The sequence below is a fragment of the Podarcis liolepis genome, assembly GCF_965112155.1.
Source record: "Podarcis liolepis genome assembly, chromosome: 7".
NCBI lineage: Eukaryota > Metazoa > Chordata > Lepidosauria > Squamata > Lacertidae > Podarcis > Podarcis liolepis.
The window spans coordinates 25511126-25535770 of NC_139561.1; the positions used below are offsets into that span (position 1 = coordinate 25511126).

Here is a 24645-nt window from a genome sequence, read left to right on the forward strand (position 1 = left end):
ATGCACATCCTGCTGCCAGGGCTAATATCAGGGGCCATTGTTGGATAGCCTCCAAGCCCCATGCCTAGTCAGGGCCCACTGCCAATTCTTGAACCTATTGACCTTGTGGCTCCACTTTCTCCATGTTGTTTCAGCCTGTACTTTCCAAACTTAGTTCCGCTTTGATTTTCCCCTTTCCAAGAAAGCCTTTAGAAATGGTATGTGCTATGGATCACACATTCTTTATGTAACTGAATCACCTGAAAAAAGTTTCTGTTTCAAGCTATTAAGAGTCGTGAGCAACTTTACAGATTTGTTAATGGGCACTGGGGTTTTTTTAATGTCTTTTTAAAAAAATAACAAATAATCTATTTAAAGGTTTTACTTTTCCTGCTAATATACCTTTTTGTGTATTTGAGGTCCCACTCCTTGCATGAAATCAAATATCTAGGAGTGTGTGTGTGTGTGTGTGTGTGTGTGTGTGTGTGTGTGTGTGTTTTAATTTGAAGGTCTGTAGGCTAGTAAGAAATATGAATTGAATGGTAATAAGAGCAGGTGACACAAGACAGTCCTATATTTGAAGGGAGCTGCTATTTTAGGAATAGGGAATCTTTCCAGTGCAAGGGCCATATTTCCTCCTGGGGGCCACATGCCATAAATTGGTGGGACCAGGGGCAAAAGTGAACAGAGAAAGTCTTTAGAAATGGCATATACAGCCTTCCTGGCTGAGGAACGCACAATCCTTATGTAACTGAGTCAGTTGCAAATGTTTCTATTTTGTAAGTGACGTTTGCAGAATTGCTAAATCCTGCATGGGTGCTTTTTAAAAAAATAATAATAATGTTGTTCTCTTTAATGATTGCAGTGAAGATACAGTGGACCCTCCGGATACAAATTAAATTTGTTCCAGGGGTCTGTCTGCAACCCGAAAAGTCCGTAGTCAGAGGCGCCGCTTCTGCACATGCAGCGAAACCCAGAAAAATACACTTCCGGGTTTGTCGCGTTCGTAACCCAAAAGTTACGTATCCAGAGCAGTACATACCTAGAGGGTCTACTGTATGTACAAACTCGCTACACATGAACAAGTTGTGAAGAAACATAGACTTGCCTTTGATAAATTTAACGATATTTGTAATTCATTTTCATAAATACCATATTAGATTAAGGTCTGGTTAAATACAATAGCATTCTCTCTCCCCCCCCACACACATTTTTTTTAATAATGTACACAATATAATTTTGCTGTTGTTGTTATTGCTCTGCTTTGTTTTCTACATGGGTACTATTTCTTGTTTCTTTTTTGTGTGCCTTACCTTACTCTTGTAATTTTGTACTTTTTACTTTTTCAATAAAGACTATAAATATATATATGAAAAATGTACTTAAATGTTTTATGTGTCCTGTTAATATACCTTTCTGTTTATTTGCACTCACACTCCTTGTATGGAACCATTCATTTATTTATTTATGTATTTATTTATTTGATTCCATTTTTATGAATCGCTTTCCATAAAACATCTTGAAACAATTTCACATCTGGGGTGTATGGGTGTGTTTTTATGAATATGAACTGAATGTGCCCCCCTTTTTTCTATTTCTTTTTTGCAGACGACAGTTTTCTCTGTAAAGGAATCCTATTTCAGGGATAGGGAATCTTTTTCCAGCTCAGGAGTCACATTTCCTTCCAGGGGTCATGTGGCAGTGGTGGGCGTGGCCAGAGGCAAAAGTGACTGGAGTGACAAGCGTTAATTCATGACTAGTTTCTACACACACACACACACACACACACACACACACACACACACACCTTCTCTGTCCTCCATCCAGGCAAGCAAAGAGGCATTATCAGAATTCAAGAACACATTTCAGCCAGGCAAAAAACACTCAAGCAGGATCAGTATCAGGTACGACTTAATGTCATGGACTGTTTGGATGTAGAAGAATGGTGGGAGGAACCAGCTGGGGAACTGCTAGGTGGGCAGGAGGAGCGACCAAGCAACGGGAGCTCACCCCGTCACGGGGATTCGAACCACTGACCTTCTGATTGGCAAGTCCTAGGCTCTGTGGTTTAACCCACAGCACTACCCGCGTCCTCCAAGGGATCCTGGAAAATGTAGTTTGTTATGAGTGATGGGAATTGAAGCTCTGGGTCGGCTAACAGCTCTCAGTACCCTTAACCACAACTGTTTAAAGTGGTATGATGCTGATTTAGACATACAGTGCAGATGGGATTTGAGCAGATCCACAGCACATCTGGTTGCCATCCGCCCCACTATGGTGAGATGTGTTCTGTTTTTGTATAAGATGATAGTTTAGAAGACTGCATCTATTCACATAAACTAGCATAGTAACAAACAAGGCCAACAGCAATTAAAAAGGCAACCAATGTTGTTTTAAAAGCCACAGATCACACACTATAAAGACCAGGAGCCTTGTATCTGCCTGCTTCTCTTTGGTAAAATATTGCAACCCAAGCCATGCGCCGCATTTGGCATGAAAAGTTGGTCGTGGGCACTCAAAACCATAAAACTCACTTCCTTCAAGTCAAACTCTCTGCCTTTGGAAAGTGAAACCAACACCCCTCTCTCAAACAGACAGCGCAGACTAATCCACTTAAATCCAGCTTAGCAATTAAACACACATAAACACACTTTTCCAAAACATTGTTAGAGCAGAGGTGGGGGGAAAACCTTTTTGAAGGTCCAAGCTCAATTGCTTCCCAGATGAAACTGAGCTTTGAACAGGGCACACCGGGATAAAACCCTCCAGCAACAGCTAGTGACCATTGGAACTGGTGGGGTGGAAGGCAGGGAGGCTAGCAGTATGTGGAGCCAAAGCCAGTGACTGACAAAGTCAGAGCCAATGACAGGCAGAGCCAACTCATTCTGGTTTTGTTCCCATTCTCTCCTCCCTGCTGAGCTCAAGAAGGGCTACACTAGGTCTCAGTACACATCACTGGCTTAAAACACAGCTCTTTTCTCAATTTGAATCAAAGCTGATTTGGATGAAAAATGCATCAAAATGCAGCATTTCGTAAGGGTTGTCTCATAGAAGATCTGCTGCTCTGGATGTAGAGTATACAATGGTACAACCTAATTCTTAAGAGGAGAAAGCTGACAGGCAGCACAACTTTTGGACTGTTTGCAAGTAAGAAGGCAGGCAGGGACTGGCATCTAGGGAAGCCCAAACTGCCTCCAATGATACAATGATTGGTTGAATGGGCTGTCATTACCTTCACAGGCCTTTCCATCATCTTTAAGCTTGGATCCTTCAGGACACTTGCAGTAGAAACTCCCAATTGTGTTACAGCACTGGGATTCGCAGCCTGCGTTCCCGGTTTCGCATTCGTTCATATCTGCGAGCAAAGGAAGAAGAAGAGGAAGAAACTCAGTGTTCTACCTGGTGCTAAATGCTGATTTCCAGTGAGAGCTATTGGCCGTGTTCATGTTCACAGGTTCTCAGAGAGTGTGGAGGAAGGATTGGGGCCATGCATGTTACTCCAGTCCCATGCCTGACCTTTATGCATAGGAACACAGAAAAGTTAGCATACACTAAGCTGGACTGTTGGTCCATCTAGTTCAGCCTTGTCTACACAGCCATTCAGTAGCTCTCTGGGACTTCGGATGAGCCCATCTCTAACTGGAGACAGGGAGGATCAAACCCCAGACATTCTACATGGAAAGCAGATGCACTTTCTCTGAGCTATGCCCCTTCTCCAAAAGGCAGCAATGCAGAAACCTGCTTTGTGCCAGTCCACACCCTTTGCCTGTCTAGACCACTGTTGTCCAGGCCTGATGGACAGCATCTCTCCAGGGTGTCAGGCCCAAGGACCTGACCTACCACCAGATCCTTTTAATTGGAGATGCTAACCAAGGAACCTGCATTCAGTTCTGGTGCTCTCCCACCGAGCTATGGCCCCAATGAGCTGCACTGTCCCACTAGAGCTTGCAAACAATAATGTTGCACCATGGAACCCCCAGTTGCATGGAAGCAAGGAGGAATTGGCAGTCCCCACATTGCCAATGTAATGTATTAACTGAGGTCCCAATTTCCATGCCCACTTTGAATACTGGACATTTATGGCTTTGGCTCCAGAAGTGCAAATGAATGCAAATTTGGTGGGTGGGTGTGTTCCATAATATATCCTGGTATGGCAGAGAAGTAGAAAAAATGTATGGTTGTTCTTAAGTCATCTTCAAATATCATATGAGGATCAACCTTGTGGGTCAAATATGAGAGGTGGGTGGAGCCTCTCACCTGTCCAAGGCATATTGTCACGACGCCACATAATCAGTTTGCAATTAAAAAAAAACTTCATGGAAATTTGGTATCATTTTGATACACATTTCTCCTAATACACACACCTTTGTAAGGCAGTTTGCCTAACGTACCAATTTTTGCACAGCCATTCGGGGTTTGGACTAGACAACCCTTGGGACCATTTCCAACCCCTCGATCCTATGATTCTAATTTCCACCAAAGCAGTAATTTTGACATCTCCATTTTCACTAAGGGGTATATTTTTATGGACACTTGATCCCAGTGCAGGCGGCTTCTTCTTCTTCTTCTTCTTCTTCTTCTTCTTCTTCTTCTTCTTCTTCTTCTTCTTCTTCTTCCTTGGCAAGAGAAACGCATTTCAAAATTCAGGAAAGTGCGAATTTCGAAGGATGGCTCTGTTTCAGTTAGTATACTGTTCCAGAAAGTGCAAATTAAAGCCTTCTGGGATACAGCCTTCCAAGAAATCAGATCTTTGGTAAAGTGTCATCTTTTACCCTCATACTACAACTAGCCCTCCTCAATCTTTTTTAAAATGGAAGACGATGCTATTGTTTATAGTAGGGAGCTAGTTGGACATTTATTGACTGCTGCACAACTCAGGATTGCAGGTTTTTGGAGAGCTAAGTCTGGAGCTGATTTGAACTACTGGTGCAGGAAGGTCTGAGATACTGCACTGTTGGAAAAGCTAACATATAAATTAAAAGTGTGAAGAGGTCAATGTAGAACAGGTAAATTCACTTCGGTTTGGTTTATGAGTTGTGTCAATATGGTTACATGCCACCACAATCTCTGAGCAGTGAGAGACTCCAGAAGCTTACCCTGAGTTCCGCTTCCTTGGAATGAAGGTCAGCAGAGATTATGGCGACTTTCAGATGTATGTTTTTATTTACACATATATACAGTGGTACCTCGAGTTGCATACGCTTCAGGTTACATACACTTCAGGTTACAGACTCCGCTAACCCAGAAATAGTACCTTGGGTTAAGAACTTTGCTTCAGGATGAGAACAGAAATCGCGCGTTGGTGGTGTGGCAGCAGCAGGAGGCCCCATTCGCTAAAGTGGTGCTTCAGGTTAAAAACAGTTTCAGGTTAAGAACGGCCCTCGGGAATGAATTAAGTACTTAACCCGAGGTACCACTGTACAACCTGAGGATAAGATAGAGGAGCTCCCAGCATTAACACCCAAACAGATCTCCTCCTCCTCCTCCTCCTCCTCCTCCTCCTCCTCCTCCTCCTCCTCCTTCTTCTTCTTCTTCTTCTTCTTCTTCTTCTTCTTCTTCTTCTTCTACATTTAATTTCTACACCACTTTATATTTTTAAGAAAGAAAGCAAAAACCTCTCAAAGAGGTTTACAACCTACATTAAAGGTAAAGGTACCCCTGCCTGTACGGGCCAGTCATGTCTGACTCTAGGGTTGTGCGCCCATCTCACTTAAGAGGCCAGGGGCCAGCGCTGTCCGGAGACACTTCTGGGTCACGTGGCCAGCATGACGAAGCTGCTCTGGTGAGCCGGCACCAGCGCAGCACACAGAAACGCCGGTTACCTTCCCGCTAGAAAGCGGTGCCTATTTATCTACTTGCACTTAGGGATGCTTTCGAACTGCTAGGTGGGCAGGAGCTGGGACCGAAAGACAGGAGCTCACCCCGCCGCGGGGATTCGAACCGCCGACCATGCGATCGGCAAGCCCTAGGCGCTGAGGTTTTACCCACAGCACCACCCGTGTCCCTTTTAGAAGCTCAAATAAAACAATCCAGAATCAAGTCAAATAGAAAGTAGACTGAAGAAAGTATACCGAAGAAAGCAAAATATAAAGTATACGTACATTCAAAGCAACGTAATTTACAGGGAACTCAACTATTATCTTAAAGATTTCAAAATAAAACATTATCAAGAAGGTCAACTACAGAAGGCACCTTTAATGCAGCAACGTTAACCCCGAATGATTATTATTTTAAACATTTCAAAAGAAAACATGACTAAAGGAAGTCAGATATAAAATGATCATTTCAAACAGCACAATTAGCAAGAGAATGAAAGTTCTTAATATAGGTTAGCCAAAATTTCAAGCTTAAGTCTGAGAAGAATCAGTACTGTTTGCTTCTCCATTAGTCACAGCTTTGGATCCAGCACAGATCAAGCATGTCTCTGTGTCCCCAGCTTCCAGCCTGCTTTCTGCTTAGTGCTCCCCAACTCCCCCTCCATCTACTGTTCTCCTACCTAGCAGACAGTGAGGGGGTAGAGGAAAGGTCCGCCCATTTGTTCTACGGCATGGAGCCAATTCTTTGGTTATACTAACTATGGTGCTTAAGCGAATCAGCCAAAACCATGAGCTAGACAAAAGGACAGGTTGGGCAAGCTTGCTCTCATACATTTGACATACACAGATACAGAATCCCAAGAATTGGATGGGACTTGGAGAATCATCCAGACTGACCCCCCCCCCCCCAATCCACAATATCCAAGTACATGGTCGGTTTCCACCATTGGTGTTTAAATGGATCTGGTTAAAGCTGAAGTTCATCAATATATTATTTTTGTTTCTTTGTGTGTCTTCTCCCTTCTTCCTGAATTTGCAAAATAAAAGACATACTTTTTGGTGTTATATGTAGTGGTTGGGAGTTACTCGTGCGTAATCCTGCTCCGTTTGAGCATTAGATTGCCTGGTTAAACCATTCGAACTGCACAGCCCATCTCAGCGTGGCTGCCCTTAGTCACTTGTAGAATCTGTCTGTGGGCGTTTCTTAAAGCGTTGCCAACATAAGAGTTGTTTGACACCTAATCGTCTCCACCTCTCACTGCGCGGGAGTCTCCTGCGCAGGGTGGGTGTGGGCAGCGGGGTGCTTGGGCTCTCCTCACTGACTTCCAACGAAGATTCCTGGAGCCCCTGCACCTCCCTGTCCCGTTGCTCTCCTGGATCCCTGGTGTTACACTCATTCTCTTCCCCTTCTTCCCAGCTGAGTCTCCCCCTAGCGCTGGGACCTTCTCCTGCAGAATCAGAGACCCTCTCCTTCTCCCGTGCCTCTGATGTCAGTTCCCTGACATTATACTTACCCAATATGATCATTAAAGACTACTACATACTTCTTCTTCTTTAATCCTTGCCCAATGTTTGCTCTTTGTTTATATTGTTTTCAAGCTTTATTTTTTACTAGGTTACGTCAATTATTGTTTGTTTGTTTTTAAAAAAAGAAACATTTTATTGTGTTGTTGTTGTTTTTTAAAAGTGCAGACGTTAACAAAAAGGGGGGGGGGAATCAAGACTCAGAAGTGTAAAAGAATAAGGCATCACAGTCTAGAAGGACAAAATCATAGAATCACAGTTGGAAGATACCCAAATAGTCATCTAGGCCAACCCCTTGCGATGCAGGAATCACAGTACAAAGCACAAAGATACAGTGCAGCTCCAAAGGGGTATTAACTAATACAAATATCCCCTTTACAAATAATAATGACATGCAAAAATAAAAGTCTTCTCCACCTGTGAGTCCCATCATTATTGAGAATAAAGGTTCTTAGATGAGCCAGACGTTTGCATATACTGCTGGGCTGAGCAACCATGTGCCTTCCTTGATATCTGCGTAAGAAATAAAACCACGCTCTCTATCCCATAAATGATTATTTGAGCTCTGCCATTTAGATACTTTCGGCTTATCAGATTTCTTTCCAAGGAGGGCAATTTGCCAAGTGCAAAAGTACCAGCGATTCAAATGATTAATGGTCAGTTATTGTTATTTAAGAAACTGATCTGATGTTTAGGAGTTATCAAAACTCAATAAAAAAATTATACAAAAATGGGTGTGGGTGTGCAAATTCAGCAGGTTACCTTTAAATGCAACCCGGATAAAATTTCTTCCTCATCCCCAGAACCTGTCTCACGCGATTACAGGGAACTTTGCTGGGGCACCAGAAGAAGGTAGCTTGTGCTTTGTTGTCTGGACCCATCCTGTTACTGTTCAGCAACCAGGGCTTTAAAAGAAAGACACCACAGTTAAGGGACTTCAGGGAAATACTGGCAGAGATCCGACTTGGGTGAAAAGCCTTTGACGCAGAAAGCGTTAAGACTGCGCTCGGGCGGCTCTTAAGTTTGGGCTGCCAGGCGGCTTCAGAAGGGAGCTCAGAAACGGTTGACCTGGGAGTCCAGCCAAGGGAGAGTGCGTTCCAGGCGACTTCAGCTGTCACAACAAGCTCAAGGAGGCGGGGGATGGATGCATGTGCCAGGGAACTCTTGAAAACCTTATGGGCCCTGACTGCTGGGATGCGTTTCCAGGGGGAGCTGTCATCCACAAACCTATCCATTTCAGTTTCGCTCACTTTCTCAATTCCCCACACCTTAAATTCAGGGCCTGGGAGGCCAGGGTTCAAAACCTCATTTGGCCACGAAGCTCATTGCGTGTGACCTAGAGCTAGTCACTGCCTGTGGGCCTAACCTACCTTTTGGGGTGGAGGAGTGAGGAAAACGTAGGGCACTTTGAGCTCCTTGGAGAAAAAGAAGGGATGTAAATAAATAATATGTTTGCAGATATAGGGCTGTACTCAGAGATGACCCAGTGAAATGAATGACCTCCAAGAAACTAAAATCATCTTGACGACACCTGAATGTGCTGCCCACCATAAAAACAGTAGCATTAATTATCGTCCAGTGCCCCAAACAAATTTGTCCAAAAACAGTGTCTGTCTTATAAGCACCTTTTCATCTCTTTCCACCCCTCAATGCCTCTTGTTTTTGGAAAGATCCTGCCCCCTGGTGGCAGATCTTTTTTTAAAAAAAACAGCTACACACCTATCTTTGCCATCCACCTTCATCGTGTTGAAATTGACAATTTTGGCTCTTTCGGAATTTGATTGGTGTTCATCTTAGACAGATGGCTGTATCCAGTAGTAGTCAAACTAAGAGTATAGCCACTTAAATAAATAGTTTGGGCCCATTAAATTGCAATGGGTCTACCTTGAGTAAAGCTCCTCTGAATGCAACCCAGACGTCAGTTATAACTAAGGACACTTCCAGACTGTCAGCGTTTTGAGGGAGGGGTTTGGTTTCCTAGCAGAAATGTAGGTTTGTGCAGTTAAGGTGGATTAAAGAGCTTGGTGATAAAAGAAGAAACAGACTTCTTGCAATTAGGAAAGTGACAGGAAAATGCATTGAAAACTGTGGGAGGAACAAATGATGGGTCAGGAAACGTATAAACAAGCAAATCAGGATGAACACAAGACAAAAGCATGTTCTTGTATAACCTCCCCGCAAATGAATTAAAATGGATGTTCAGAAAGAGGCAGCAAAACCTTTAGGTTGGAGGACAGCTAAAGCCATTCTAACCTTTGGGAGGTTTAAAGGAGGCTCCTTTGAAGCCCTCAGCTTGAATATTTATGCTGCTAAAATACTCCCCCAACATTTGTATGGGACTCAGACACCAGGACGGGGATAGGTTCCCGCAGATGCAACCAACCATTCAGAGTAAGTTTCTGAAGGAACTGCTGGGACTTCCCCCACAGGTACTTTATTATTAGTATTAGTATTAGTATTAGTATTAGTATTAGTATTAGTATTAGTATTAGTATTAGTATTAGTATCTAAATTTGTATACTCCCCTATACCCGCAGGTCTCTGGATGGTTCACAGCATAAATTCACAATATAAAAACACAAAATACATAATAAAAACAAGAGCAACCCAATTAACCCTCCCTCCCCAACACATTTTAAAAGGGCATCAGATATCAATCAGCCAAAAACCTTGTTAAAGAGGAATGCTTTTGCCTGGCGTCTAACGGTGTATTATGAAGGCGCCAGGCGAACTTCCCTGGGGAGAGCATTCCACAAACAGGGACCCACTGCAAGAAAGGCCCGTTCTCATGTTGCCACCCTCCAGAACTCCAGAAGAAGGGCCTCAGAAGACGACCTTAGGGTCTGGGTAGGTTCATATGGAAAGAGACGGTCCTTGAGGTACAGTGGTACCTCAGGTTAAGAACTTAATTCGTTCTGGAGGTCCGTTCTTAACCTGAAACTGTGCTTAACTTGAGGTACCACTTTAGCTAATGGGGCCTCCCGCTGCCACCACATGATTTTTGTTCTCATCCTGAAGCAAAGTTCTTAACCCGAGGTACTATTTCTGGGTTAGCGGAGTCTGTAACCTGAAGCGTCTGTAACCCAAGGTACCACTGTAATGCAGTCTTAAGTCGCTTATGGGACCTTCTTAGTCATACTCTCCCTGGATGAGTAGACAAATTCATGCAGGATAAAGCTATCAGTGACTACCCACCATGATCTGTGTTCTCCCTCTGCTGTCAGAGGCAAATGCCTCTGAATACCAATTGCAAGTGGAAAGAGCTGCAGACATCTGGTTGGCCACTGTGAGAACAGAATGCTGGAGTAGATGGGCCCCCCTTTGGCCTGATCCAGCAGGGCTTTTATTATGCTCTTGTTGTGCTGCTAAAACTCTTGCTCTCTTGCTCACCACCCCTCACACACCACCCATGGCCCTAGATGCCAATCACACACAAAAAGAATCCTTCGTTCCAAACCTCTACGGTTATTCAGAGAGCCATAAAACACACAGTTGTTATTCAATCCAGACACCAGACCCCAAGATTTATTTGTGTATGTGGGGAATGTAAAGAAAAGGACACTCTGGGGTGTGGGGGGGGTACTCTAAGATCCTGGAGGTGCGGGTGGAGAGCAGGAAGAGAGTGAAGAAATCCGATCCGTTGAGTGTTTGCCCCCCCCCTCCACATAGCTTTGAAAAGCTTCAGCGTTTGAAAACCTAGATGTTTTAGGAGTTCATGAAGAGAACCACACAGTGAAAGAACCAGGCAAGAGAGTTGAATGGCGAGGGGGGGGGTCAGATTTAAAGGGATCACTTTTCCAAATCCTGTATTTGAACACAAAGCAGGGAGGGGTGCTGTGTTTGGCTTTTAAAACATGTTTTAAGGTGTTGTAAAGGATTCTCTCTCCCTCTCCTTTCCCCCTCCATTTTGTGAGGAAGTTATACAATGTCCAGTGTTGGGCTGTTCATGGTGTGTGTGTGTGTGTGTGTGTGTGTGAGAGAGAGAGAGAGAGAGAGAGAGAGAGAGAGAGAGAGAGAGAGAGATGTTAGAGGCACAATGGCTAGGAATGAGGACCAGCAACAATGGAACAGCAACAGTGGAAACATTCTGTTATCGGTGAGGAAAAGGGAGAAATTTGATTTAACGTTACAGTGGTATCTCAGTTTTTGAACGTAATCCATTCCGGAAGACCATTCGACTTCCAGAACATTCGAAAACTGAGGCACATTGGGCAGTCTGCAGAAAATTGAGAAAAATACAGTTGTACACTCAGCAGACGCCGTTCGACTTCCGAGGCACATTCGAAAACAGAAGCATTTACTTCCGGGTTTTTGGCGTTCGGATTCTGAAACGTTCAGTGATGGAGACGTCCGAATACCGAGGTACCACTGTACACTGAAGGTGAACCTTTCTAATTTGCACTTTCCGAAATAATGCACAAACTGAAACTTAACCATCCTTCGAAATTTGCACTTCTCCAGGGCTTGCAATGCAAAAGCTGCTGTATTATCGAGATAGGCCGTTGGTCCATCACTAGCTTAGTACTGTCTGCACTGACTGGCAGCAGCTGTCCAGAGTTTTGGACAGGGAGTTCTTTCCAGTCTCTATCTGGAGATGCTGGGGATTGAACCTAGGACCTTCTGCCATGCAAAGCATCTGCTCTACCCACTGAGTTATGGCCCTCTCTTGACGAGTCCAGACAATGTGACCATGCCAGCCATGGAAGCGAGATCTGGCAGAGGTCTTAGGTTCTTTGAAAAGGTAACAGAACAAAACATCATGGGAGGCAGCTTTGCCAACAGCTGCTAGTTGTGACTCTTAAATGGGAGCTGCATATTCAAAGACACAATATATATGGATTAGATCCAGGCGGGATAGTGGATAAAGACAATGAGACAGATCCTCCCCTCCCCTTGCAGGTCAAGATTGAAAGGTGGGCAGGGCCAGCCACCTGTCAATCACCTGACATCACAATGATGTCAGAGATCCCACTTTTGCTCATGTAAAAGTCCCCATGACATCTGGTACACCATTTTGTGCCTGTGTGTTTCAAAATCAAATCGTGTGGGTAGCAGCACAGCATTTTACATTGCCTGACGATCAGCTGGTCATGGGCACTTGCAAAAGTCCTGTGTTTTGCAAGCTGCAGCAATCAGCTGCACTGGCAAGTGTTAAACTCCTTTTCCATGACAATGCTGGCTGGGACCAATTGGATCATAGGATCATAGAATTGTAGAGTTGGAAGGGACACCAAAGGTCATCTAGTCCAACCCCCTGCAATGCAAGAATCTCAGCTAAAGCATCCATGACAGGTGGCCATCCAACCTCTGCTTATAAACCTCCAAGGAAGGTGAGTCCACAACTCCCCAAGGGAGACCGTTCTATAGTCAGAATCTCCTTTCTTGTCACTCGAAGCCATTGGTTCAAGTCCTACCCTCCAGAGCAGGAGAAAACAAACTTGTTCCCTCTTCCATGTGACAGCCCTTGAGATATTTGAAGATGGCTATCTCCTCTCAATCTCTTTTCTGAGCTAAACATAGCCAGCTCCTTCAACCATTCCTCATAAGGCTTGGGTTCCAGACCCATGATCAGCACATGTTGCAGAAAAGGAGGATCAAATGTTCTCCACTCCTGACTTATTATATCTGGTAGCAGCTCTTCACACTCTGAGAGACTGAGAAAGAGAGACAAAGCGTGTGTGTGTGTGTGTGTGTGTGTGTGTGTGTGTGTTTCTTCCCATTGCTTGTTCCCCTTTCCTTTTTTAAAAAACTGGAAAGAAATTCACCATTCACTCTCCACCAAAACCCTTCCACCACTTGCAACTGCCCCATCCGCTTTAACCAAGCTGAATCCGAGATCTACAATCCTTGAAATACGAAATAAAAGCACACAGAGCATTCCACCTAGGAGAACCTCGGGTTTCTGTTTCCCTGACGTTTTGAAAACCTGCTCAGGTTCAGCGAAAGGTCTGGATTCCAAAAACTCCTTCCTAGGCAAACCACGCTGAGCCCATCATGACCATTCCAAAATAAAGCTCCAAACTGGTCGAGATGGGTTGCTCTTTAAAGCAACGTTTCGCTCCGTTCTTGAACCATTGCCATGGTTTGACATCACACGCAGGCACCAAAGAAGTTCAGAGAGTTCTTCATCCAGACTCGAACAGCGGGGGCACCTCTCACAAGGAACTCTCCGCGAGGGATCGCAGCATTTGGGATGACAGGGTGATTAATGATGTGTGCTCAAACGCCGAAGAGGCCGGCGAGGACAGACCACCACAAGACGCAAAAGGGTCGAGGCCACAATCCTAGATGAACAGAGCGCCACTGGGCTCGAAGTGCGCTTGCTGCCAGAGGTGTTTGGAAAGCTGGCGCTGCAGCCGACCACCCTGGTGAATCAGCAGGCCGGTTAGAAACGAAAAAGAGGATTTGCCCATCAACGTCTGTCTGTTTTTAATTCGCAGGAGCTTGTGAAGTAATGTCTGCCTTTTTGCAGGCTGGGGGAGAAGACTGTCGACATCCCCTGCTGACCTGTGAAACCAAGAGTGGGTCGCCTACTCTTACATCCACAGGTCCCACCCGCTATTGATTTCCAAGGTGAAACAGCGGGCAGAAATTCTTCAGGGGAAGAGGATCATTAGGTGTGCATGCAGAAGAAGAGCTTGTGTTGGTGTTGACCTTTAAAGCCCTAAACGGCCTCGGCCCAGTATACCTGAAGGAGCGTCTCCACCCACATCGTTCAGCACTGAGGTCCAGGCAGAGGGCCTTCTCAATAGTGGCGCCCGCCCTGTGGAACGCCCTCCCACCAGATGTCGAAGAGAAGAACAACTACCTGACACTTAGAAGACATCTGAAGGCAGCCCTGTTCAGGGAAGTTTTTAATGTGTGACATTTTGATGTATTTTTAATCTTTGTTGGAAGCCGCCCAGAGTGGCTGGGGAAATTATTATTATTATTATTATTACTTTACTATGCCACAATCTGTGCAAGGCCATTTGACGCCCTCCCCACAGCCCTTGTGGCACCAGCTTAAGACAGGCTTTGGCAGAGACCTAGAGATCTCCTACCTCCTTCCCAAAGCATGGTAATCACTTGCTCAGCTTTGGGAAGGAGGAAGGAGGACACTAGGACCCTTGCACCTCCTCTCTGAAGCCAGGCAAGCACTTACCGGGCTTTGGGAAGGCACCCTACTTGGTTGCGTGCCCGGTGCAACCGCACTGCTCTCACTGCCCTAAATGTGCCCCGGTGGGTGAGTAATGGGGGAGGCGGAGGTGTGTAAAATCATGCACGAGAAAACAGCAAAAAAAGGGGGAGTTGTCCTCCCTCTCTTGTAATACTGGAACTCAGGGTCACCCAATGAAGCTGAATGTTGGGGGGATGTAGGACAGGCAGAATCAGTGGTGTAGCATGGGTTGCCAGTGCCCGGGGAATGAGAGTGGAATGGGAGGGAAGGAGGGAAACAGTCAGAGTACGCATGCACATTCAACTGCCTAACTGCGTCCGCAGCACCCAGGAGATCACAGCCACAGAGATAAGAAAAGAAGAATCATTTCATTGCCTGGAGAGGTCGATTCCTGGTTCGCATGCAGAACCCATTTTCAACAGCAACAGAAGTGCACAGCTATATTGAGGCAGCACCAAGTGTTGAAATTTCGCATCCCTAACAATTTTGCACCCAGAGCAACTGCCCCTGTGCCCCCACCCCGGCACACTACGCTACTGGGCAGAATAAAATACTTCTTCACACACTGCTTGGTTAAACAATGGGATCCACTTCCACGAGAGCTGGTGGTGAGACACCATCTTGGATGGCCTTCTCAGAAGGTTAGACAAATGGCTGCTAGACAAGGTGGCTAGGTTCCACCTCCATTGTCCGCTGCTGAGAATTACAGGTGAAGAGAGCACTGTTGGAACTGTGGGCTTCCCAGAGGCATCTCAAAAACAGGGTGGGCCTAGCAGGGCTCTTCATATGTTATAGACACAGATCCAAACCATGGAGACATCCAGTTCAGCGTCATCTGCACAGGCAGGGGCTCTCGGGCAAAAATCTTTCCCTGCTCTCTGTCCTCTTTTACCGGTGATGCAAGGGACTGAACTTCTGCATGCGAAGGGTGTGCTCCGGTGCATCCAAGACAAATACTGGGGAAATCCAAGCCGCATACCAGACTAACAGCTTGCTTGTATAACCCCAGTGCAGAGGGCGTCCCCTCAAAAAGCTGTTATCACAAGGGTTAGCCGATGGGTGGTTTGTGGGCCATAAACTACCATGCGGTTCTTGCCAATGGAGGTCATGCACACAGTTTCTCACGGTGACAAATCACAGAATGCAGATATTCTGGTGCCTCAGCGGTTGCGCTTCTCCTGCTCTGCACTCTGCCTCCCCCTTCATCTTTGACCTCTCTCCTTTCATCACAACTCTTGATGCCATTAGCCAATCTGAAGTCACACTGGGGCTGACCAAGCTTATCTTTCCCTACTATTGGCTTGGCTGCTCTGATGTCAGAGGTGGGGCATACCTCCATTTGCCCTGCCTTTCCCCTCCGGGGAAACCCAATCTTTAGCGTTGAATCGGAACAAATGGCTATTGGGTTTTCTGCAGGCTGCTGTACTAATTTAGCACTAAAGAGGGAGTTTTCCAGGGGGAAGTGGTGAGGCAAAGGCAAATCCACCCAGACCTCATGTCTAGAAAGTGTTGGACAAGCAGAAAACTGCTTTCTAGGCACAGCACAAGGGGAAGTGTGAACAAGCCCAGAGCAAGGAGGGCGGACTCCTTCCAACAATCTACTCATTGAGCTTATATTCATCCACAAAGCTTATGTGGAGCTTAGACTATGTCCAGTCATTATTTTTTATAATTTTTTTCCCCTTTGTAATATGCAAGAAGCAATAATGGCAACAATAAAGAGAAAGAGAAAAGATCAAAGCAGGAAAAGAAGTGAAGGCTGTGAGGAGAGGGGAGTGGAAGTATTCCAAAAACAGCATTATAATTCCAGACAATTGCCCTTGATAATAAGTGTGTTATCCAAGAATGTTTCCATAGGAATCTATGAGAAGAGGGCAGCTGCCAAGAATACTATGTCCAGTCATTACTGAGCACTCCTGTTTTTCTTCTTTTCTTTTTTTGTGGGGGAATGGACAACCATGAACACTTCCCCTGAATTACAGGTGCGTAGACATCTCCCCATAGAACGCGGGTGGCGCTGTGGGTTAAACCACAGAGCCTAGGACTTGCCGATCAGAAGGTCAGAGGTTTGAATCCACGTGACAGGGTGAGCTCCCGTTGCTTGGTCCCTGCTCCTGCCACATCAAAGTGCAAGTAGATAAATAGGTACCACTCCAGCGGGAAGGTAAATGGCGTTTCCGTGCGCTGCTCTGGTTCACCAGAAGCAGCTTAGTCATGCTGGCCACATGACCCGGAAGCTGTACACCGGCTCCCTTGGCCAATAAAGCGAGATGAGCACTGCAGCCCCATAGTCAGTTACAACTGGACCTAATGGTCAGGGGTCCCTTTACCTTTTAGACATCTCCCCATTAATTGCTCATTTTAATGCATTTTCCCTGCCTCCTTCCCAACTGCAATAGAATAATAGAATCAAAGAACTGTAGGGTTGGAGGTTCCCTGAGGAAGCAGATTTGTTGTACTAAGGTGACAAGAGTGCTTTCGTCTGCTGGAAATGTGAAAACCTAAAGTTCCAGCAGGCATCTGAAACCAAAATGCAGATTTGGAGAGAGTGCATAGTCAAATGCTCTCTGGACTCTGCCCTGCAACACATTACTGAATAAAGTCCGGCCAGTTGGAAACTTGGTATGAGTCTCTGTAACAGAAAGTTCCTCCTACAGCTGCTACCACTTAGTGCAGGCAACAGTGAGCTACATGAGACTATGGTCTGATTCAGTATAAAGCATATTCTTATCAGGTTGTGGGGGGTTTTTAATAGTGCTTCATCAATGAAGTGTGTCATCCATGCACACATGTGCACTGGCAATGTACCAGGCCGTGAGATTGGGATGCTGCATATAAATGGAACTGAAACCTGAAGCACCAGTTCTGCAATTTATTTGATGAAAACTCCTAAGTAAAAGCAGATCTCAGGAGAAGAGAAGCATGAGGCAGAAGAAGGCAGAAGACACACAAAGAATTGGGATGGGGAAAATCTTCCCATTCTTTACTTTCAAGATATACAATTATTGGGTTATTCTCTTTTATCTTCTGGATGGGTTTGTTGGTTTGACGGACGATAAGGGTCTTCTAGACACTGGAGGAGCCACTGTTTTGTTTTGAATTTACATCTATTTATTTATTCACTTACGTATTTCAAAATGGCCCTGTTGGCCCTGGAACATGCAGTAGAATTAGATAAGCTTAAGAACAGATGAAGTGGCATTATCCTGTATCAGACTCCTCAGTCCACCTAGCTCAGTAATGTCTATACTGACTGGTAGCATCTCTCCAGGGTTTCAGGCAGAGAGTCTCCCCCAGCCCTCCCTGGAGATGCTGGGATTGAACCCGGGACCTTCTGCATGCAAAGCAGAGACTGTGCCACTGAAGGAATCCATTCTACGCCTAAACTATGGTTTCTACCATTTGCCCCACTCCCGCCAAACTCAGTGATTGTTATTTTTACATTTCTATATGAGATTTTCCTCCAAGGAGTGCCCGTGGTTCTCTTCCTCCCCATTTTATTTTCACAACATCAGGTTAGGCTGAGAGACAGTGATTGACCCACCTCCTCCCAGTGAGCTTTGTGCCTGAATGCGGATTTGAACACAGGTCCGAGTGCAGCACTCTATTACACCACAGCAACCCCGAGACCCGTGAAGTTGCATTGGAATCCTTTTCCAGGGCAAGGGGAACATGGTTGGACTGGTTAGGGCTTTAAACCCTGGTCTCTCAGGCCCTAGACCGACACTCTAACCCAGGCATCCCCAAACTCGGCCCTCCAGCTGTTTTGGGACTACAACTGCCACCATCCCTAGCTAACAGGACCAGTGGTCAGGGATGATGGGAATTGTAAAGTGGTGCCTCAGGTTAAGAACTTAATTCGTTCTGGAGGTCCCTTCTTAACCTGAAACTGTTCTTAACCTAAGATACCACTTTAGCTAATGGGGCCTCCCACTGCCGCTGTGCAATTTCTGTTCTCATCCTGAAGCAAAGTTCTTAACCTGAGGTACTATTTCTGGGTTAACAGAGTCTGTAACCTGAAGTGTCTGTAACCCGAGGTACCACTGTAGTCCCAAAACAGCTGGAGGGCCGAGTTTGGGGGCTGCCTGCTCTAACTACTACAGAGCACTACCTTTTGTGGCATTTGCTAATCCTGGCCCTGCCTGTTGAATTTGTACTCAGGGAACGTAGTCTTTAAGGAACCCCCCACCCAAAAAATATCTCTGCCTTGTGTCACTTTATCGCAGGAGTGAATGGCCAGCATCTGCAACTGGTTCTGCAGCTCAAGAAGTACAATTGAATTTCAAGGGAGGAGGGAAGGATTCAGGGCACATCTGGTCCTTTATTTACAGAGGTTCTGACATCCCCACATGAAAGTAGTTTGCTGACTTAAAACCGATAACGACCCCCCTCCTCTTTCCTCTCTTCCATCTGTCTTTGGGCACAAAAAAACCCCTCACCAAACAGACAAGCTTATTGTGTAGGAATTTATAGCATCTCAAGGAGAGAGGGAGAAAAGGGAGGAAGCTTCCAGAAGCGCAAGAGGCTCCTCTGGGCTGCCAGCATCTGTCCGGCTTCCTGAACAATGACCATCCCTTATCATCCTCCCCTGCAGAGGCACCGTAAACAGACCCACCAATCAGATTCACTGGCAACCAAAATCTACAGATGGGACACATTCCTGTTGGCAGAGAGAGAGAGAGAGAGAGAGAGAGAGAGAGAGAGAGATGGAGAGAAAGAGATGAAGACGCAGGAATCATACAGCCCAAGTTTCCAAGGAGGCAATAATATCTTTGTAGGAAGCTTAGCTATCTTTATAACGAGTCAGGGTGTTGGTGCACCTATCTGGTCATTGCGAAGACTTAGCATGTGACTAGGAGTGTGTACGTGGATTTGCTGTTTCTTTTCCCTTTCTCCCTTCCAGTCCCTTTTCCTTGGGTGTTGCAACATGTCCACTGTAAATCTTATTTGGACTAAAGAGCAGGATGATGATGCTTCAAATGAATAAATGAATGAATGAAAAGTGCCTGCAAAAGAATAGTTAATTGTGCATCCATTTCATTTGCCAATGCACTCATTTCAGAATAAACTTTTTTTATATAAAAAAATTTTCAGGTGAGCTCCATTTAATTCATCTTCCAACCCCGACCCCACATTTTCTGCATCTGATTAGGGGGGCTGTCCTCATCCCCTCTCACCAATATGCTCGGTAACTGTTTTGCTTGAACCAAGATTTCACTACTTGGGTACCAAAAAAGATGGAAAAACTGTCAATTTGAGACCCTCAGTTTTTCAGTTCCCAGCATCAGTTTGTGAATTCTTTTTTAAGTTCTTCGTGAAAATTCGTCAGCTGTTTAGTGTAAATTTATCCCCAAATAAACTTTTTTGCAGTAATTCCTCCCCTCCCCCAGTATAATGTATTCTTGTAGGCTTTTTCCACAAATATATCCATTTTTAAGCTTTATCCTAGCATATGCTTTTTGGCACATATTACTTGGGTGGAAATCTGCACTGCAAAATTCAGAGAAGTGCAAATTTCAAAGGCTGGCTGTGTTTCGGTATATGTACTGCCTCAGAAAGTGTGAATCAGGTACATTCACCGGTATATACAAACTGAATCAAATTTCTCTATCTCCGCTGGTAGCGAGGCTAGTATTCATTCATAAACTAGAACCTTGACTCCCAGTCATGATTTATTTCCACAATTTGCAGTTTTACACAAAAGCCACCAGGCGGAGCCCCTTCCATCCTTTTGTTCTCTAAACTGTAGAGTCTTTTGGCAGGCTTAATCATGCATTTCTATTTAATAATTTTACACACACATACACCCCCCCAAAATTGAGAAAATGTAAATGCACGCAAGATGTGACTGCTACCCTAAGACCTCCTACAAAACCATAAACGAATATGCAGTCATGAAGCTTCAGTGGGGGAAGAATTCCAAGTACCTACATCATAAAAGCCATTATTAGGAGCAATTACATATTTAAAATTTTATTAAGAATTTTCAACATAAAACACAATAAAAGTGGGGGGAAATGGAAATCAGAAGAAGTACCAACATTGAAAGATTGGCAACAGAATTTTTTTCAAATGATTGAATTAGCAAAAATGACGGCAACAATTAGAATGCAATCTAATCAAAATCTCAAACAGGAATGGAAATGTGTAGAAGAATACATGACCAAAAGATGCTCCAACAAGAATTTATTCATATGTATAGACTGATTTCACAAAGTTAAGATAAGCTAAGCAGATATACAGTATAAGATTGAATGTTTAATTATTAAGATACAAAAATACAATCTCAATAATAAAGTTACAAAATAATAACAAGTCATACATGGGTAGAGGGAAGACAAAGGGCAAGAAATAAGAAATGGATAAATGTTGGTACATAATGAAATGTGAAAATGTGAATTTACGAATATAATGTATATGTATCATTATGTAAAGATTTCATATATGTACTGCAACATTAATAATAAATAAATAAATAAAATGCAAAAAGTGAAACTAATCTAAAGAAGATTAATAGGAAAGAAGCAAGAATAAGCAAAAGAAGAGAAGAGAAGAGAAGAGAAGAGAAGAGAAGAGAAGAGAAGAGAAGAGAAGGAACACAGAATAAACACCAGGCCCTCTATCACAATTATATCTTAATCATTTTTCCATACATAGAAAAGTGAACCCTCCAAGCTCTCACCTGGAAACTTCAAACATTCATTCTGATCTGCTTATGGGGAAGTTAGATGCTGTTGCATCCAATGCATTCACCCATTGCCTTCCTCAGCATGAAAAAGTCTGATCTTTTGGGGAAGAGGGTTTGTTGCACAAGACCTCCCAATCAACTGGGCCAATGACAGCAGAGCCAATTAATTCTACTTTTGTCCCCATCCTCCTTTCTGCAGAGTTCAGAGGAGGAGAAAACTGCTTGCCAGTGCTACACCCTGGGCTGGCTGTCAGAAAAAAGTCAGGGAGGTGGATAAGGGCAGAATAAGGTTGCTAGGGCAGTGCCTCATTCATCCTAATGGACCAGCCTCCACTGTATATTGTCCATTCTAGGAACAGGGAGCTTGTGGCCCTCCATATGTTGTTAACTCCCACCATCTTTGACTCCTGGCTGGCAGGGGGTCCATGAAAGCTGGACACCAGCAACATCTGGGATGTCAAAGGCTCTGCACCTCTGACCTATTCTGGGCTGTGGCAGCTCTTAACAATGCGAGAGGTTGAGAGAGCCTTCCCATTGCTTGCTACCCTATCCTTTTTAAAGCTGGAAAGAAATCCACAGAAACTCGGCCAGAGTTTGCCATCCTCCCCACTCAGCCCTCTTGCTCCCCCGATGCTGCTGACTTGCTGGGTCTGAAGCTCCCGTAGGGACATTAATCAGTTGAAACACCATCACTGGGGAACTTGCTAACAAGTTCCGACAGGCAGTCGCAGACCATCATTCTGGGGAGAGAAGCATGATGCCATTGGGAGCTGAACTTCTGCATTAGCAGAAGATGAACTTAGCACTGGGTCACTGTCAAAGGCACACACTTTGCCCTGGATATAATCCCGTTGAGATTCTGAGTTTAGGGGAAACAAGAAAGCTATGGTTTGTTTTTGTTTCTGTAGGAATTGCATGCCAGATAAGAAAGATCTGAGTTCTAACTAAGGAGAAGAGGCAACCAGTCAAGCTTGCTCCTGCAGCTTGGATGGACAGACATCCATAATTGACACCTCCTCTCCCAAGGTGGGGCATGGAGAAAAGGGAGTCGGAAATGAGGTTGGTAACCCTACAAGGAAGGGAGGTCAGCACAGGGAAAAGGACAGTCTAGGAAGCTTGGAGGTACCTCTTGTCTCTCTTTCTCTCTCTCCATTTTCCATGCTGACACATCAGCCGCCAGGACAAGCCAAGTTGTATCTCAACACATCCAACAAAGCCATGGCGGGTTTGTAAAGTGAAAGGACAGGTTCAACTGGTCTTGAAGTGGAGCTGGCATCTTCTTGTGCCCATTGGCATTCCTTTCCATTTCTATTCATGTTCCTCTCCTAGCTGCTCTTATGAGAGTTCTCCAAGTGCATCAATGAGCAACTGAACCAAACCCAGACTGGCAGCTGGTAACCAGCAGCACACCAGTTACTGTGGGAGATTTGCAGTCAAATCTAACAAGGCATATTCTTGTGAGTTAGCATGTGAGGGGGTAAGACCACACGGCCACATTGCTGATAGGCAGACTCAAACCATAGAAATGTAATTGGTAGAGAAGACTCTGTGTGATGTCATTTCCCTTCCTCTCTTGGGAAGGAAGAATCAAATAAATATTTCCTGTTCCTTCCTTCCTTCCTTCTCTATTGACCAGTGATGGATACAACTATTCCAGCACCAGTTACATGCCTGAGGATGTTTATACTGTAAATATAAGCATTTTGCCTGCACTTATTTTACTGCTGTTGCTGCTGAGAATGAATGCATGATTATGAGTAAGTAAATCATATGTTAAACTTACTTCTCAGCCTGTTTTCTGAGAAGCATGGCGAGAAAGTGGGAGCCAGCTCTCTTCACAGCTGGACTTAATTAAAAGAAGCCTTCACAGCCTATTCCTATGATTTCCATATTTCTGCTATGGATGGGACTTGGAACTCTGCTCTGCCCCACATTTTAAATAAAGTGGTAAGCTCTTTGTATACTCAACCCTCACACATGGGCACTTGAAGGGATAAATTGCAATTAATATACCCTCTCCTACCTATTAAAATCCACCCCACAATTACTGAAGCAGGAATGGGCAAGTGGTGACCCTAAAACCTTTCTTTGCCCTTGCATTGCCTTTCAGGTAATTTTCTGGGGCCAGAAGCAAAAGTGGGTGAAGTAATTGGTGCCAATTTTACCTTTCTACAGCAGCTTAGTAGAGACACATAAACACTTCTATCCTCCATCCAGGTGAGAGTTCAAGAACCCATTCCAGCCAGGGAAAAACAGTCAGGGAGGATATGATGTAGGGCTGGTGAGGGGAGTGGCTTTTGGAGAAGGGGTGGAGTCAAGGAAGGGGTGTGGCCTTGAAAGAGTCCCAAGAGGCAGATAGAGAGGCCTGTGGGGCACATTTGGCCCTTGGGCCTGAGGCTTTCCCCCATCCCATCCTTATGACACATGCGACTCGCTTACCTAATCTGAAAAGCCTTCTGCAAGCGACTGGTTCAGACATCTGGCAAGTGTGGTCTGTTCTCCCCCCAGAAGAAGCAGAAGAAGAGTTTGGATTTGATATCCCGCTTTATCACTACCCAAAGGAGTCTCAAAGTGGCTAACATACTCCTTTCCCTTCCTCCCCCACAACAAACACTCTGTGAGGTGAGTGGGGCTGAGAGACTTCAGAGAAGTGTGACTGGCCCAAGGTCACCCAGCAGCTGCATGTGGAGGAGCAGGGAAGCGAACCCAGTTCACCAGATTACAAGTCTACCGCTCTTAACCACTACACCACACTGGCTCTCATCAAAGAAGTGTGACTAGAAGCCCTCTGGCCAGGGAGGGAGTGGGAGGAGAAAGTGTGTTTTAGAAAGAGAGAGACAGAAAAGGGATGGCACCGCCCACATACAGGCAGCTCCCAATAGGATAGGAGTCAGTGTGGCACAGTGTTTAGAGAGTTAGACTAGGACCTCAGCAGGCAGGGTTCAAACCCCATGCTTGGCCATGAAGCTCACTGGCTGGCTTTGGGCCAGTCCCTGCCTCTCAGCCTAACCTACCTCACAGGGTTGTTGTGAAAATGGCATGGGGAGAATGAGGAGGAATATGTACACCACCATGAGCGCCTTGGAGGGAAGGTGGGATATAAATGCAATAAAGAATAAATAAATGATTAATTAATCGGAACAAATGCTCAGTAAAGACCAGGCATAAACTAAGCACCAAGTAAGCTCTGTGCAAGTAAATAAGGATGGGTGCTCACCTGCCCTTTGGCTGGCAGGGCAAACCACACTCTTTATTTGCAACATGCAGATGCATTCTGTTTAGCAACAGGTCTCCTCTTGCACACCTAATGCTTCAATCCATCGAACTATAAAAACCTCCACATATAACCTTATCCTTAATCCCTCGGCTGAGTTACAAAGAGGAAAAGGCACAGCCACACATTGGAAACTGGCAGGAAATTGAATGGCTCCCAATGGGATGATAACAAAATAATTAGGCAGCTACAGACTCCCCCCTCC

The 24645-nt window shown here is 45.0% G+C and overlaps 1 protein-coding gene across 4 annotated transcripts in view; it reads right to left on the reverse strand.

The window, feature by feature from the left end:
- The window catches only part of MEGF6 (multiple EGF like domains 6), a 210932-nt gene that overhangs the window by 125766 nt on the left and 60521 nt on the right, over nt 1–24645 (reverse strand). For 3 of the 4 annotated variants that reach the window (XM_083512799.1, XM_083512798.1, XM_083512800.1), the window contains one exon: nt 3212–3334. The exons of the other annotated variant lie outside the window; for it this stretch is intronic. In XM_083512799.1, the coding sequence (XP_083368925.1) occupies nt 3212–3334 (123 nt within the window). The remainder of the gene's footprint in view (nt 1–3211; nt 3335–24645) is intronic. 4 annotated transcript variants of the gene reach the window in all.